General features: G+C 39.7%; 1 protein-coding gene across 1 annotated transcript in view; it reads left to right on the forward strand.

Annotated features, from left to right (window-relative positions):
• The first annotated feature begins 2,854 nt into the window (after window positions 1-2,854).
• The window catches only part of Cct2 (chaperonin containing TCP1 subunit 2), a 22,503-nt gene continuing 10,823 nt past the window's right edge, over window positions 2,855-14,534 (forward strand). The window contains exons 1-10 of the mRNA XM_008823701.3: window positions 2,855-3,002; window positions 3,652-3,726; window positions 3,815-3,880; window positions 5,011-5,122; window positions 5,612-5,688; window positions 5,966-6,078; window positions 6,923-7,125; window positions 9,726-9,826; window positions 10,032-10,159; window positions 12,176-12,279. Of these exons, the coding sequence (XP_008821923.1) occupies window positions 3,000-3,002; window positions 3,652-3,726; window positions 3,815-3,880; window positions 5,011-5,122; window positions 5,612-5,688; window positions 5,966-6,078; window positions 6,923-7,125; window positions 9,726-9,826; window positions 10,032-10,159; window positions 12,176-12,279 (982 nt within the window). The 5' untranslated portion in view covers window positions 2,855-2,999. The remainder of the gene's footprint in view (window positions 3,003-3,651; window positions 3,727-3,814; window positions 3,881-5,010; window positions 5,123-5,611; window positions 5,689-5,965; window positions 6,079-6,922; window positions 7,126-9,725; window positions 9,827-10,031; window positions 10,160-12,175; window positions 12,280-14,534) is intronic.

The raw sequence follows: 14,534 nt of genomic DNA on the forward strand, positions 1-14,534 counted from the left end.
TGGAAATTTTTTCATAGAAATTAGAATTTTGAATTGTGTAGTGCCTTAAATACGAGGTGCTCTCACAAATATTTTATTAGCTTTCTTTTAAAAAATGTGTGTATGTGTGTGTACCTGTACATGCATGCAGGTACCATGGAGGCCAGAAGAGGGTGTCACATCCCTTGGAGCTGGAGTTACAGGTGGTTTTGAGCCATTCAGCATGTGTGTTGGGAACTGAACTATCCTCTGTAAGAGCAACAAGCACTCTTAACTGTTGAGCCATCCCTCCGGCCCCTTATTAACTTACTTTAAAGATGATCCTGCCCTTAATCTCTAAGGCTTGACCACTGTATTCCCACTGACCAACATCATCACGTGTCAGCATGGTGTGTGATACATGGATATGACCAAATTTTCCAACCTTTTCACTAGTACCCAAACAGTAAGACTGAAGGGGCCTTGACTGGATTTCTGACTCCCTACGCTAGTATTCTGAATGTTCTTGAGGAATGCTGAGAAGTCCCATAACCCTTTTTCTGGTTGTTTATCACTTGAGTTATTTCTAGACAATGAGTACATCCTTGTCTCAAAATCACCTCTATCAAATAACCTTATGCTACACTGCTTTGCATGTCATTCCAAGCATACCTAACCTAGGCCACAATGTTTCAGAAACCTTAAAACGTAGTAGCTAACCTAAACAGAGGTTGTAAACCAGGTACTATTCTAAGCAATTTAGTCTTGCTTCTGTGAGGTAGGTACTATGTTTATGTCCATTTTATGCACCAGGAAATTAAGGCACAGAAGTGATGGCAATTGAATTAATACCAAGGAAAAGACAAGATTGAGGGTGATCAAGGAGAAAGTCTGTGAAAAGAGTGGGAAGTGCTAGGAGAAACAGAACCTGAGAAATAAAGAAGAGAGGACGGAAATAAGGACACCATGACTACAGTTCTCAAGATCCAATACAGATTGTCAAACAATTTATGAAAAGCTAATAGAAGCCAGGTGTGGTGGTCTATGCCTTTAATCCCAGCAGGAGGCAGGCAGGTGGATCTCTGAGACTGAGGCCAGCTGGTCTACATAAGGAGTTCTGGGGCTACAGGGAGGCCCGGTTTCAAAAAAAAAACCTAATAGACATGTTTGTGATAAGTCAGTAAATTTAGCTAGTGGAGCACTCTGAAATGAATTGATTCAGAGTGTCTATGGAACCCCCAGGATTACAAAACTGGTTGTTAAAAAAAAAAGTTGAAATTCAGATCCATTGTAGATAGGTTCTAGAAGCGGAGTACTTAACCACTTGAGTGCGGGAGAGGCACCAAAGAAGGGGCGATAAGAAAGGATGAAAGGTCCAAAGATGCAATGGAGAAAGGACAAATTCTCGAGTGTCATCCCAGGCATCTCCTGGCTGCCCCAACCTCAGATCAGTATGGCAGGGTCTGCCTTTTGGTTCTCATCCAAGTGTTTATGTTTACCTACTCCAAAGCCGAACAGGGAGGGGGCATTGATATCCCATCACTCACAGTCTCAAGCTTGCCTGCGGCCCACTGGACGTGATAGTGAATGTATCCTGGTACATAATTTGTTCACAATTAATATTGCAGGCATGTTTGTCACCAAGACTTGTTTTCAAATGCTACTTGGGGTCTGCCTATTACATTGCTTAAGAAAAGCAAGTTTTCCAACAACAGAAATAACAAATAACAACAACAAATAACAATTTGTTCAACCGAAGACACCCCTTTCATATTGGGCCTTAGAAATGGTGTAAACCAAGGTCACAGATTTTTTTTTATATAATAAATCAATATTCTATGATCTGTGGACCCTTAAGAGTGTCATAACTACTCAACTCTCCATTTCATACCTCTTGTTACAATGTAAAAATGAATATGCTGGGGCTGAAGAATGGCTTAGCAGTTAAGAGCACTAGCTGCTCTCGCAGAAGACCAGGGTTCAATTCCTAGCACCTACGTGATGGCTAACAAGTGTCTGTAACTCCAGTTTCAGAGGAATCCAGTGCCCTCTTCTGACTTCTGAGGTCATTGCACAACATGGGTGCACGTACATATATGCAGGCTATACACTCACATATAAAAGCGTGAGATTTTATATATGTATATATATAACCAGCTGGATGTGACCGGCACCTGCCTTTAATCCCAATGCTGGGAAGGCAGAGGTTTCTGCGTTTGTGGCTATTCTCAGCTCTTGGATCATACAAAAGCATTTTATGGGTTCAGGAGAGATGGCTCAGCCTTTAAGAACACATGCTGTTCTTGAGGTGTACACGGTTACAGTTTCCAGCACCCACGTGGTGGCTCACAACCTATTGTAACTTCAGTTCCAGAGGATCTGACACTGTCTACATCACAAGGTGCACCTACACATATGCAAAACATTCATACACATAAAAATAAATCTTAAAAACAAGTATTTAAAAAAAAACATTTGGGATTGATCTTGATCTCCACGGAGACATCATATAACAGCATATTTGTTGTTCTACCGGAAGGAAAAAAAGTGAAGGAAAAAAACTGGTAAACAGGGCCAAGAGAAATGTCTCAGCTAAGACTCACTAGACTTTGACCCCAGTAGTCAATGTCCAATTACAAAGTTCTAAAATTAAATGAAAGGAAGCATTCCTTTATAATAATAGTGCTTAAAATGAAAAGGGCAATAAAAATATTAATATGTTGGGAAACACCTCTTCTTCCCTGCCTTAAAAATTTTTTTTGAATTTTTGTACTGTCGCTTTGTTCTTAGGTTCTACTACAAATCAGTCTGCCGTGTCCCCGCACGTGGGCGGAGCCCAGGCCGAGATCACGCCCCTTTCGCAGTAAGCGGCTAGGTTTCCGGTCCAGGCTGCCGCGGAGGGCCGCAGTAGTGCGGACGGAAACATGCGCAGACCAGGCCCCGCCTCCTGTGGCACAGGGCGTCGTCACTTCCGCTTCGCTTTCGTCCTGGCTTCCCGGCGTGGATTGAGGGATTAGCGTGTGCGCGGAAGTCTTCGGAATATGGTGAGCCCAGTCCCCGGCCTGAGAACTCTGCCCCAGCCTCGGCCTCCAGCGTGCGGCCTCTCTGCTGCTCCCTCGGTCTATCCGGTATCGTAGGCTTCCCGCGGCCCTGTAGTGGGCCGCCGCACATGGCGTGGGCCGGGCCTGAGGCCTGCGTGAGACCCGCTGACGGAGCCCTCCACCGGAGTCCGAGAGAAAGAGAGAGCCCTAAGCCAGCATCTCTTTCTTATCCCGCCTCCTCACATTTTGGGTATCCCGAGGACCCCGGCCTAGCCCTAAGTGAAGAAATTTCCAGTACTTACTCGAGCAGCCCCGCCCTCCTTTGGGCGGAGCCTGGAGTGCCGGGTGGTTGGGCGCGCCTGTGGAAGATGGAGGGTGTCCACCTGGTCCCGTTAATGACGGAAGGTCGCTGCCTGCCTTAGGTTTATTTAATGGTGCCGTTTTCCCACACGTTCCAGTCAGTTGTCTGTCATGTGTACTTACCGTGGGGACCTTTTATAAGTCCCTCTCCTGCCATGTAAATAAATGCCATGGTGGACCCCCCTGAAATTGTAAGTTATTTTGTCCTTTACCTATCAGCCTAGGGAGAGGCACCATAAATTTTAAAGAGAATTGTTACTCAAAAACAGTATATCTTGGTTTCCCTTTTTAGGCGTCCCTTTCCCTTGCTCCTGTTAATATCTTCAAGGCTGGAGCTGATGAAGAGAGGGCAGAGACAGCTCGCCTGGTAAGCCTCTTCTGCCTCTTTTAAAGACCACAAGTGTAGTTTTCTCTGCGACAGTGATTTTTAACCATCTCTTTTTTTTAAACTTCAGTCATCTTTTATTGGTGCCATTGCCATTGGAGACTTAGTAAAGAGCACCTTGGGACCAAAGGGCATGGTAAGAAAAAAACTTTTTATGTTTGATTTTTGTTTCTGGTTTCTTTTCTCAGGTGTGATCTATTTTGGTTTTGGATAATGTTTTAAAGCCTTTGGTGGGGGCTGGAGAGATGGCTCAGCAGTCCAGAACACTGTTTGCTCTTGGAGGGGAGCCGCATTCAGTTCCCAGCACCCACATGGCTGCTAACTGTCTGTAATTCCAGTTCCTTCCAGGAGATCTGATGCCCTTTTCAGGCCTCTAACAGGCGCATTGACTCCTCGAGGTGCATGCAGGCAAAACACTCATACACATAAAAGAAAATAAATTTTAAAAACTTAAGCACAGCCAGGCGTGGTGGTGCACACCTTTAACCCCAGCACTCAGGAGGCAGAGGCAGGCAGATAGATGTCTGAGAGTTTAAGGCCAGCCTGGTCTGTATAGTGAGTTCCAGGACAGCTGGGGCTACAGGGAGACCCCATCTCAAAAAGACCAAAAAAAAAAAAAAAAAATTAAGCACTTAGTGGAAATAGTAACATTTTATGCTTTGTAATCTTTTAAAGCTTATGATTATAAAAGCCCTCCTGTCTATCATTGTCCCCAATCCCATGCCTCTCTCTAGTGCCAACAAGTGTTACCATTTGGATGTGCAACTTCCTACTTTTTTCTGTTCTCATATAGAGATTTTTAATTTATGTATTAATATATTTCCTTAACGTGTTCTTAAATACTGTTTTGTCTTATACATATGTGATATTGGTATGTACTTGTTCATTAGCATGGCCTCAAATTCAGAGTAAGTACTACCTCTTTTCATGCGTTAATTACAACCTTAATTTTTAAAATAAACTTTTTGGTTAACCTGCAAAAATGAGATTCATTCTGACATACAAGCTTTTGGAGCTCGCTTGTAACTTTAGTGTTGTCTATCAGTGCTGTAGCAAACCTAGTTTGTGTTTCCTTGCATGTCGTCTAGTGTTTCTAGGTAGTGAGGTTTGGTTGTAGGATGTATGCATTGAAAACATTTGGTGGCCAGATAGCCATCCAGAGTGTTTACGTGTCAGCAGTATACTGCTGAGCGAGTGTACTGACTCACTTACGTATTCTTCAGGAAGTACTTAGATCTTAATTTGACACAAGTATGTTCCCTTCAGGACAAAATTCTGCTAAGCAGTGGACGGGATGCTTCTCTTATGGTAACCAACGATGGTGCCACCATTCTGAAAAACATTGGTGTCGACAATCCAGCAGCTAAAGTTTTAGTTGGTGAGTCTGAAGATACTGTTTTCTTAACATTTTATGATAACTTACTTCCTAGTGGCTTGTGACGAACTGCTTTTATTCGTATCTTTCACTTATTAAAGTAAGTTTCAGAAGTGCCATAGTTCCTTAGTCCATTGTTGGCGGCTATAACCACACTGCATAGTTTTTAAATTATTCAAGTCAATTTGGCTCACAGTTGGTTCTGGGGTCTGGGAAGTTGAAGATCAAGGGGCAATGTCTGGTAAAATCCTTTTTGCTGTGATATAATAGTGACAAAGAAAGTACAACATGGATGAGACAGAAAAAGACTAAGGATTAAGTTTCCATGAACTTGGGAGGGCATATTCCAACCATAGCATTTCAGATCTAAAAAGTCCCCCAAACTTCGTCAGATGTGGAACATAGTATACCTGAGGTTTAGATTTATTGTGGACATTTTTTGAAGAACTTCATAGTACAGAGAAATAATTTCAATTTTTTTTTTTTTTCCAGATATGTCACGGGTTCAAGATGATGAAGTTGGTGATGGCACTACCTCTGTTACTGTTTTAGCAGCAGAATTACTCCGGGTAAGAGCAGCTAAACAATCCTCACCTTATTTTCTTTGTGACTGTTATTTTTTTAAGTACTTTTTTAAAGCAAGCCAGTCCTTTATAATTTTTTTTTTTTTGGTCTTTTTGAGACAGGATCTCCCTGTAGCTCCAGCTGGCCTGGAACTCACTATATAGACCAGGCTGGCCTTGAACTCACAGAGATCTGCCTGCATCTGCCTCCCGAGTGCTAGGATTAAAGGTGTGGGCCGCCATGCCCAGCTAATAACTTTTATTTATATGACTTTATTGATAGGAAGCAGAAACTTTAATTGCAAAAAAGATTCATCCACAAACGATCATCGCAGGTTGGAGAGAAGCCACAAAGGCAGCAAGAGAGGCTCTGTTGCGTTCTGCTGTTGATCATGGGTTGGTATATGAAAATAACTACTGTTGTGAAAGTGTAACCTTGAGAACTGTGAAAAGATACACAAGCATGATCTTGCTTGCTCACCCTACCCTAGCAGTCCAATCCTTATTACCTTTGAGAGATAGCTTTCATAACCTTAGCCTCCTGTACTTTACCAGGCTGGCTTGTTAATTTTTTTGTTGTCTGAGAAAGGTCTCATTGTAACCCAGGCTGGCCTAGGGCTTGAGCTGATCCTTTTGCTTCAGCCTATGAAGTTGCCGGATGTATCACCATGCCCAGTTTATTAATCTCTTTTTAACTTAGTTGGATAACAAGTGCATTTCTGGGTCTTGATAGTTATATGTTTGAGTTTATGACTAATGTAATTTGCTTAAGCTGTCTATGCTTGGAAAATTGGGTTTTTGACAAGTTTTCACTTTAGAATAATGTGGAAAGTTTGTTATCCAGGACATATTCCTAGAACTATAATTGCTAAGTCCAAAGGTATATACTTGTTTTAATTTACTTTGATGTACATTATCAAACATCTAGAAAAAAATGCTACTTTAAGGATTTGGCAAATGGTTGTTTCCCCCGTTCTTGACAATATTTGATAGTCTTGGGCTTGCTTGTGCTTCAACCTCTTTGGCGGTTGGTGAGGAAGACAATATCATTTATGTGTTTCTTGATTACTTTTCATATGACTTAAGGGCCTGGTTAGGGTATGACTTAAGGGCCTGGTTAGGGTCAAAGTACTTAGGAATAGCTAGTTGAAAATAGCTTTTGAAAAGCAAAGCATGGTTAATAGGTTTGGATAATTTTAGTAACAAGCATGGTTTTCTTTTTTTGATTGGTTTTATTTAGTTCTGATGAAGTCAGATTCCGGCAAGATTTAATGAATATTGCAGGAACGACATTGTCCTCAAAGCTTCTTACTCATCACAAGGACCACTTTACTGAATTAGCTGTAGAAGCTGTTCTCAGACTGAAAGGTTCTGGTAATCTGGAGGCAATTCATGTCATCAAGAAACTAGGCGGTAGTCTGGCAGACTCCTATTTAGATGAAGGTATGTATGTGTATCAAATGTGGAAAGGAAGATTTGGTAGCTCCTGAGCTTCAGTACCCAATGAATCTAGTTTCCAGTGACATGCTGCAACAGAAAACTTGTCTTTACAGACCACTCTTATTGGAACTGCTATTTTCTTTTAATTCATTATTTTTTTCTTTATGCGTATGAGTATATTGCCTGCTTGTGTATAAGTGAACCCCTGTTGTGCAGTGCCCTTGGGGGTCAGAAGAGAGTGTTAGATCGCCTGGATCTGGAGTTACGGACAGATGTTAGCTGCCATGTGGTTGCTGAGAATCAAACCCAGAGTCCTGCAAGAGTAGCCAGTGCTCTTAACTGCTGAGCCGTCTCACAGCAACTGCTCTTTTCATTTTTATCAGTTTCTTATGCTGAGAATGCTTCCTCTTCCATGTCATTTCAGTATCATATTATTCTAGATTTCATACGATGAAGTTATTTGCTGTCTAATAGAAAAATTAAAGCTTTACCAAAAACGACTTTCACATGGTACTCTTTTTCAGGACTACATGTATTCTCCAAGAACAGTCTGGATGTTATATCTGTTTTACATATGAGTTGTCTGCTTGATAGTCAGCCATAAGACAGAGGCATGGTAAAATCAGTAGGTAGTTGAAGATAAAGGGTTTTTTTTGTTATTTTTATTTATTTTTGCCTTTGGCGGGGGGCTTGTCATTAAAGATAAGTTCTCATGCATGTAGTTAACACTCACCTGGTCGTCTTCACTCTATCTCCCAAACTCTGGGATTTTGGGTGTGTACCACCATACCCAGTTTATATAGTGCTGGGGATCTATCCCAGGGTTTTGTGCATGCTAAGCAAGCACTCTTCCAGCTGGGCTGCATCCTCAGCCCCAGGATAAAGTTGTCTTTGTTTTAAGATTGATTATTTTTTATTCTGTATATATGTGTGTGTCTGCACATGAGTGCAGGTGCCCTCGGACTCCACAGGCATCAGCTCTTAGGGTTAAAAGTGGAAATGAGCTGCCTGATGTGGGTTATGGGAACTAAACTTAAGTCTGCTACAAGAACAGTAAGTACTCTTAAACCACTGAGCCATCTTTCCGGCCAGTTTTTTGTTTGTAGGTTTTGAGTTGGTTTGTTTTGGTTTTTGTGCGTTTTTTGTTTGTTTCTTTAATTGACTAAATAGTTTCATATAGTTAATGACAAAGAAGGATATAGTTTTTGAGGACTGATAAGTCTTAGGAAGTGCTGTTTTCTTAATAGTGTAGTTTATAGAGCATAGTTTCTAAAGTATCTTCACATTATTTACTTTCAAAATGAGCTATAGTAAGTGTACTGGATTTTCATTTTTAATTTTCTTTACTGGATTTTCTTAAAGGGACAAAAAGAGCTAAGTTGTGTAGTATGTTATTTCTATGAGTGATTTGGAATCCCGATTTTGCTGTGTATCATGCCTCTATTTGTTTTGTGTTAGTACAATCCTGAAAGTATATTCTTGGTTAAATTCATATGTAAGGGCTAGGCAGCATTTCTCACAGGGGCTGGGTGATAAAGATCCTTAAATTATTGGCTTATATTCCTACCATTCTGAAATGTGTGCTCCGTGCCAGGCATTCTAATGGGAATTTTAGTCATCATAATGATGACCTGGTGAGTAAGGACAAGATTAAGTTGAGTAGAGCAGAAAACACACATAAGATTGGCTTATGGCTACTAAAAGTCTCTTACATGTCTGAAAGAAATCTTTGAAAGGTGGGCATGCTGGGTCATATGATGGCACTAAATCAGCAAGGCTATGCAAGTAATTAGCATCTCTACCTCTAGTTATCTGTTTTATACAGGAGTTATCTGCTTTGATATTCAACCATAAGTTATTAAAGACAGAGGCATGGTTGGGTCCAGGTTATGACTCTGTTGACCGTTGTATTTCCATTTTACCACTAGTCTGAGTGAAGTGTAGTAATTGGGACTAGAGACATGGATCAGTGGTCTTAAGAGTACTGGGTGCTCTTTTCAGAGAAACGGGGTTTGGTTCCTAGCACCCACATGGCAGCTAATAGCCATTTATAACTATTTCCAGGGGTTCAGACACCCTCTTCTGACCTCCACAGGCAGTGTACACATATACATGCAGGCAAAACACTCATACACAGAACACTGGTACACTTACATACATGCAGGCAAAACATACACAGAACATGAAAATAAAATTTTTTTAATGTAGTAATTTAATCGTGATATCTTCTGCTTTTGATTCTTCACTGCTTCTTCTGTCTTTTGTTGGTTTTAAGCTCATGAAAGTGTATTCAATGTTTTTACCATAGACCTGAGTCTGTAGTGTCTATATGAAACAAGTTTTAGAGTAACGTACATTTGTTTCTGTACTATGCTGCAATAGCTCTTATTTTCTCTCTTTTTTAAAATTTTCTCTTTAAATGTATTTTTAAAAACTTATTGATGTTTGTGATCCTACTCTAATGGATGCTTTCTAGAGTCTAAACATGGTACATTGAACTTTAAAAACGTTCTTTGACATAGTGATTTGATATAGCAGATAGCTTTACAAGACTTACTAATGTATCCTTGAAGTATTTATTATTCTCTTTATGTTTATTGTAGGTTTTCTGTTGGATAAAAAAATTGGGGTAAATCAACCAAAGAGAATTGAAAATGCTAAAATTCTTATTGCCAATACTGGAATGGATACAGACAAAATAAAGGTAATGTGACTATATTTCTTGACAGTCTGTTACTAGTTCCTGGTGACTCCGGAGCAGTTACAGTAAACAGCTTGGAATATATATACAAATAATACAGCCATATGTTTTGATGCATATATTCATAAAAATACTGAAATATGCTATATATTATAGAACTTTTTCTAGAGTAATGAAACTTATGCTGCCTTTATGTCTTCTCTCTTAGATATTTGGTTCTCGGGTAAGAGTTGATTCTACAGCAAAGGTTGCAGAAATTGAACACGCAGAAAAGGAAAAAATGAAGGAGAAAGTTGATCGTATTCTTAAGCATGGAATAAATTGCTTTATTAACAGGTCTGCTTATGCTAACAAGATTTTTAATAAAATCTAAGAGATTTTTTTTTTATACATATCCAGAGTAGACCATCATGTCAAAGACTAGATTTATATGGTCTAAGAATCTTTTTATACTTGAGCTGGGCATAGTGGTGCATACCTTTAATGCCAGCACTTGGGAGCAGAGGCAAGTGGATCTCTGAGCTCAAGGTCAGCCTGGTGTACATAGCAGGTCCCAGGCTAGCTGGAGCCATAGGGAGATCCTGTCTCAAACACCACCATCCCCAACTTCTTTTTCTCTACTTATGATAAAGATATTTTTTATTATAAATTAAGCACAATAAGCGAAAACAAGATTGGACAGTTACAGCTCTACTATAATAAAAGGTATGTGTGTTGCCAGATGTGGTGGCACACGCTTGTAGTCTCAGCACTTGGGAGGCAGAGGCAGGTGGATTTCTGAGTTCAAGGCCAGCCTGGTCTACATAGTGAGTTCCAGGCCAACAGGGAGACCCTGTTTCAAAAAGGCCAAAAATAAAATAAAAGTTACGTGTCATAGTACCTTATTAGCTTCTCAGTACACTGCTATGCTGTACTTGCCATTCTTGTGATGATGTGAGATGATGCAGTGCTTTATAAGGTAGATAAGTAAGACTAATTAATTGGACATTATCTAAAGCTATGAAAGGGTTACTTGAACACAGATCTGAGGTCGCATCAGTCTTTATAGCTAGATGGCTACTAAGTGACAAATAGGCAAGTAGAACATACAGGTGTGGATCCATTAGACAAAGAGATGATTCATCTTTGACACTATGAACAATGTAAGATTTTGTGAAGCTACTCAGAATAGGGAATGATTCAAGACTGATGAATCACTAAATTCTGGGATTTTTTTATTTAATATCTCTGAACCTCAGTTGACTGTTAACTGTAACCTGGGAAACTGAATCCTCTGATAGGAGAAAGCTGTGTAAAATTTTTTATAGTTTCATGAAGATTTCTAGTGTTTAATTTCATTGCTGTAGATTACTGGGAATTAAAGCTTATCAACATAATAGGACTTTTCTGAGATGAGGTTTTGGGGTTTTTTTTTTTTTTTTTGGTGTTTTTGAGACAGGGTCTCCCTGTACCCCAGCTGGCCTGGAAGTCATTTTGTAGACCAGGCTGGCCTTGACTCACAAGGATCCTTCTGCCTCCCAAGTGCTGGGATTAAAGGCATGCACCACCACACCTGGCTTAAAGTTTTTTTTTTTTTTTCAATAATGTGATTTGTGAAAATTCTTTTAGATAACAATCTATAATTGCTTCTACAACATAGATGTAACATTGGGTGAAGACTTTCATCAGTATAAAATTGAAATTAGATAAATGTACATGAGAATTTTCAAGAAATAGTATGCTTGCTTTGGTGTAGAGGTGCTGATAGGACGGGGAGATGGACACAAACAGTGGTAAAATGCCTCCTTTTTTGGGCAAAATCATGTATATCCTGTAGCAGATCTAGGTCTGTGGTAGTTTTGTGAGGCTAGGTGGGTCAGGAGATTTAATATGTAATGAATATATAGTATTTTAATTTTACAATAAACCTATACAATATTTTAATATATGTATTATCTCCATTTAAAAAATATTTTTTTGTTTGGAAGTGGTCTACAGGACAACTTGCAGCTTTCCTCCCACAATGTGAACCCTGGGACTCAAACTCAGGTCTCCAGCCTTACCAGCAAGCACTTTTACCCCTTGAGCCATATCACTGGCCCAAGATAAGATTTTTTCATACATTGCTGCCAAATTGTCTTTCAGAATTATGGGGCTTGTTTATGGTAGCCAGTCGCAACACTTGTTTTAATACTAGCCACAAACACAGTATTAGACTTAGAAATTGTATAGGTGCAGAAAGATAACTTCTAATTTGAATGAGTATCTTTGAGTTTTGGAGAAGTAAAAAGGTTTGTAGTTCTTGTAGTCTAATGTAGTTTTCTCTTGAGATAACCATTTTGAGCATAACGTTCTTGTGTATTTGTTTTTCAGGCAGTTAATTTATAATTATCCTGAACAACTCTTTGGTGCTGCTGGTGTTATGGCTATTGAGCATGCAGATTTTGCAGGTGTGGAGCGCCTAGCTCTTGTCACAGGTATGAAAAGAAATACAAATTTCTAGCAAATGTAATAGTTATTCTTGAATTTATTGTGCACTACTATGCAATTCATTGTTGAGAATGTGAAGAAATTCCTTTAAAGAGCTAAATATATACACAGGTACTCTAAATTATACTTTTAGTGACTTTTTTTTATTTCTTTTTTGAAACAGGGTCTCCCTGTAGCCCCAACTGGCCTCAAACTCAGAGATCCACCTGCCTCTGCCTCTGCCTCCTAAGTGCTGGGATTAAAGGCATGTGTCACCACGCCCAGCTAGTGACATTCTTTTTTTAATTACATTTATTTATTGTGTGTTGGGATGTGTGCTACTGCTTACATGTGGAGGTCAGAGGACAACTTGGGGAAGTTGGTTCTCTCTACTCTATGTGTTCTGGGGCTCAAACTCAGGTACTCAGACTTAGCGGCAAGCACCTTTACCTGCTAAACCATCTCTGCTGGTCCTTTTCTTTAAAAAAAAAAAAAAATACAAGTTGTTTTCTTTGTCTGAAATGCTTCGTACTCTTTCAGATTTTGGATTTTTTTGAGGGTAGAGTGTGGTATTTGTTTATGCATAATGAAATAACTTAGGGGCAGAACCCAAATCCAAATGTGAAATTGATTTATTTTTGATGTATGTCTTAATACATATGAAGATATTTTAGGCAATATTTTTGGTTAACCTGCACTTTTACTGGCCTATTGCATGGGTTTGGGTGTAGAACGTTCCACTGTGTCATTTTGATACTTCAAAAGTTTCGGATTGGAAGTTTTCAGTTTAGGAATGTTTCAAATGTATACAAAACTATATTCCAGGTTTGCCATGCCCATAGATTTCCTTTTCCGACAGCCTCTTCTGTCCTCTGCAGGCCCTGCATGACATGGGTGCACTTAAGTACATGTAGGTAATACACAAATACGCATAAAATAAAAAAATAATTAAAAAAGAGCTGGGCGTGGTGGCCCAAACTCAAAGAGACCCACCAGCCTCTGCCTCCCAAGTGTTGGGATTTAAGGCGTGCACTACCACGCCCAGCTAAAATACTTACTATTTTTATTTTATGTGTTTGCATGTATTGCCTGCATGTAGGTAAGTGCACCCATTTCGTGCAATGCCCGTGGAGGACAGAAGAGGCTGTCAGATGCCCCTGGACTTGAGTTATGGACAGTTGTTAACTGCCATGTGGATGCTGGAAATCAAACCCTGATCCTCTGCAAGAGCAGCCAGTACTCTTAACCACTGAACCATCTCTCCAGCCCCAAATTAGTAGAATTTAGACCAGTCTTTTTATAACTATTGTAGAATAAGAGATGACAACATTAATTACTTAGCTGTAATTAATCAGAAAGGAGTAGGACAAGAAGGGTTTACCATCTTTGGAATCCTCGTTATTAAAAGAAAAGATAATTTGCCAGAAAAAAGGGATTTCAAAATTGAAATCTTAACTTGCTTAGGGAAAGAAAATGACTGGATCACTTTACTGAGAGATGAAAAATAAGAATAGAAATAAGGCATAACTAAAATTATTCTCAATGCTTCATTAAGTTTTCCCTGATAAATTCTCAGTATTCATCTCTCCCTTTTCTAGGCCTGCTTGGGGTTTTTCATGTTTCAGTTGTGAGAATTAGATAGCAAGTGCTCATTCTAAGCAGTTCATAAGGGCTTGATTTAATAGGTCAAAATTTTTCACTTTAAAAAAAAAAATAATTTATTGAGAATTTCATACATGTATATAAGGTGTTTTGATCAAATCCATGCCCACTCCCTCCCCTCCAACTCCTCCCATATCTCCCCATCACTTTTTTCTGATTAACTTCATGTATTCTTTATTATTTTTTTTAATGGGACTTTTGGCTACTGTAACATTCCCCCTTCTGAAGAGGTAACCCTAAAATCTTCTAAGGATTAAATAAAAGCTCCCAAATATTTTTGACATTTTTGGCCTTTGGAACAGAATATGTTGCTAAGAGGCCCAAGAACATTGCGAGTTTTAGCCAAGAAACTGGCTACTTTTCTTTGGGGTCATTCTACCCTAACTGCCTAGCCAATTCCTATTCTTATCACACCATCCTCTGAAGTGGTTACCCAGCTTGCAGACAGGGAATCAGGCCACAGACTGCTCTGGCTTCTTCCATGCTGAGCAGGGATGCAGGGTGAGGCAATCGGGATACCCCTTCAGCGGGTCTATCTAAAAGATTCCTGTGATGGCTAATCCTGGGTGTCAATTTGACTGGATCTGGGATTAACTGAAAT

This window comes from Nannospalax galili, unplaced genomic scaffold (assembly GCF_000622305.1).
Source record: "Nannospalax galili isolate Female #2095 unplaced genomic scaffold, S.galili_v1.0 scaffold749, whole genome shotgun sequence".
NCBI lineage: Eukaryota > Metazoa > Chordata > Mammalia > Rodentia > Spalacidae > Nannospalax > Nannospalax galili.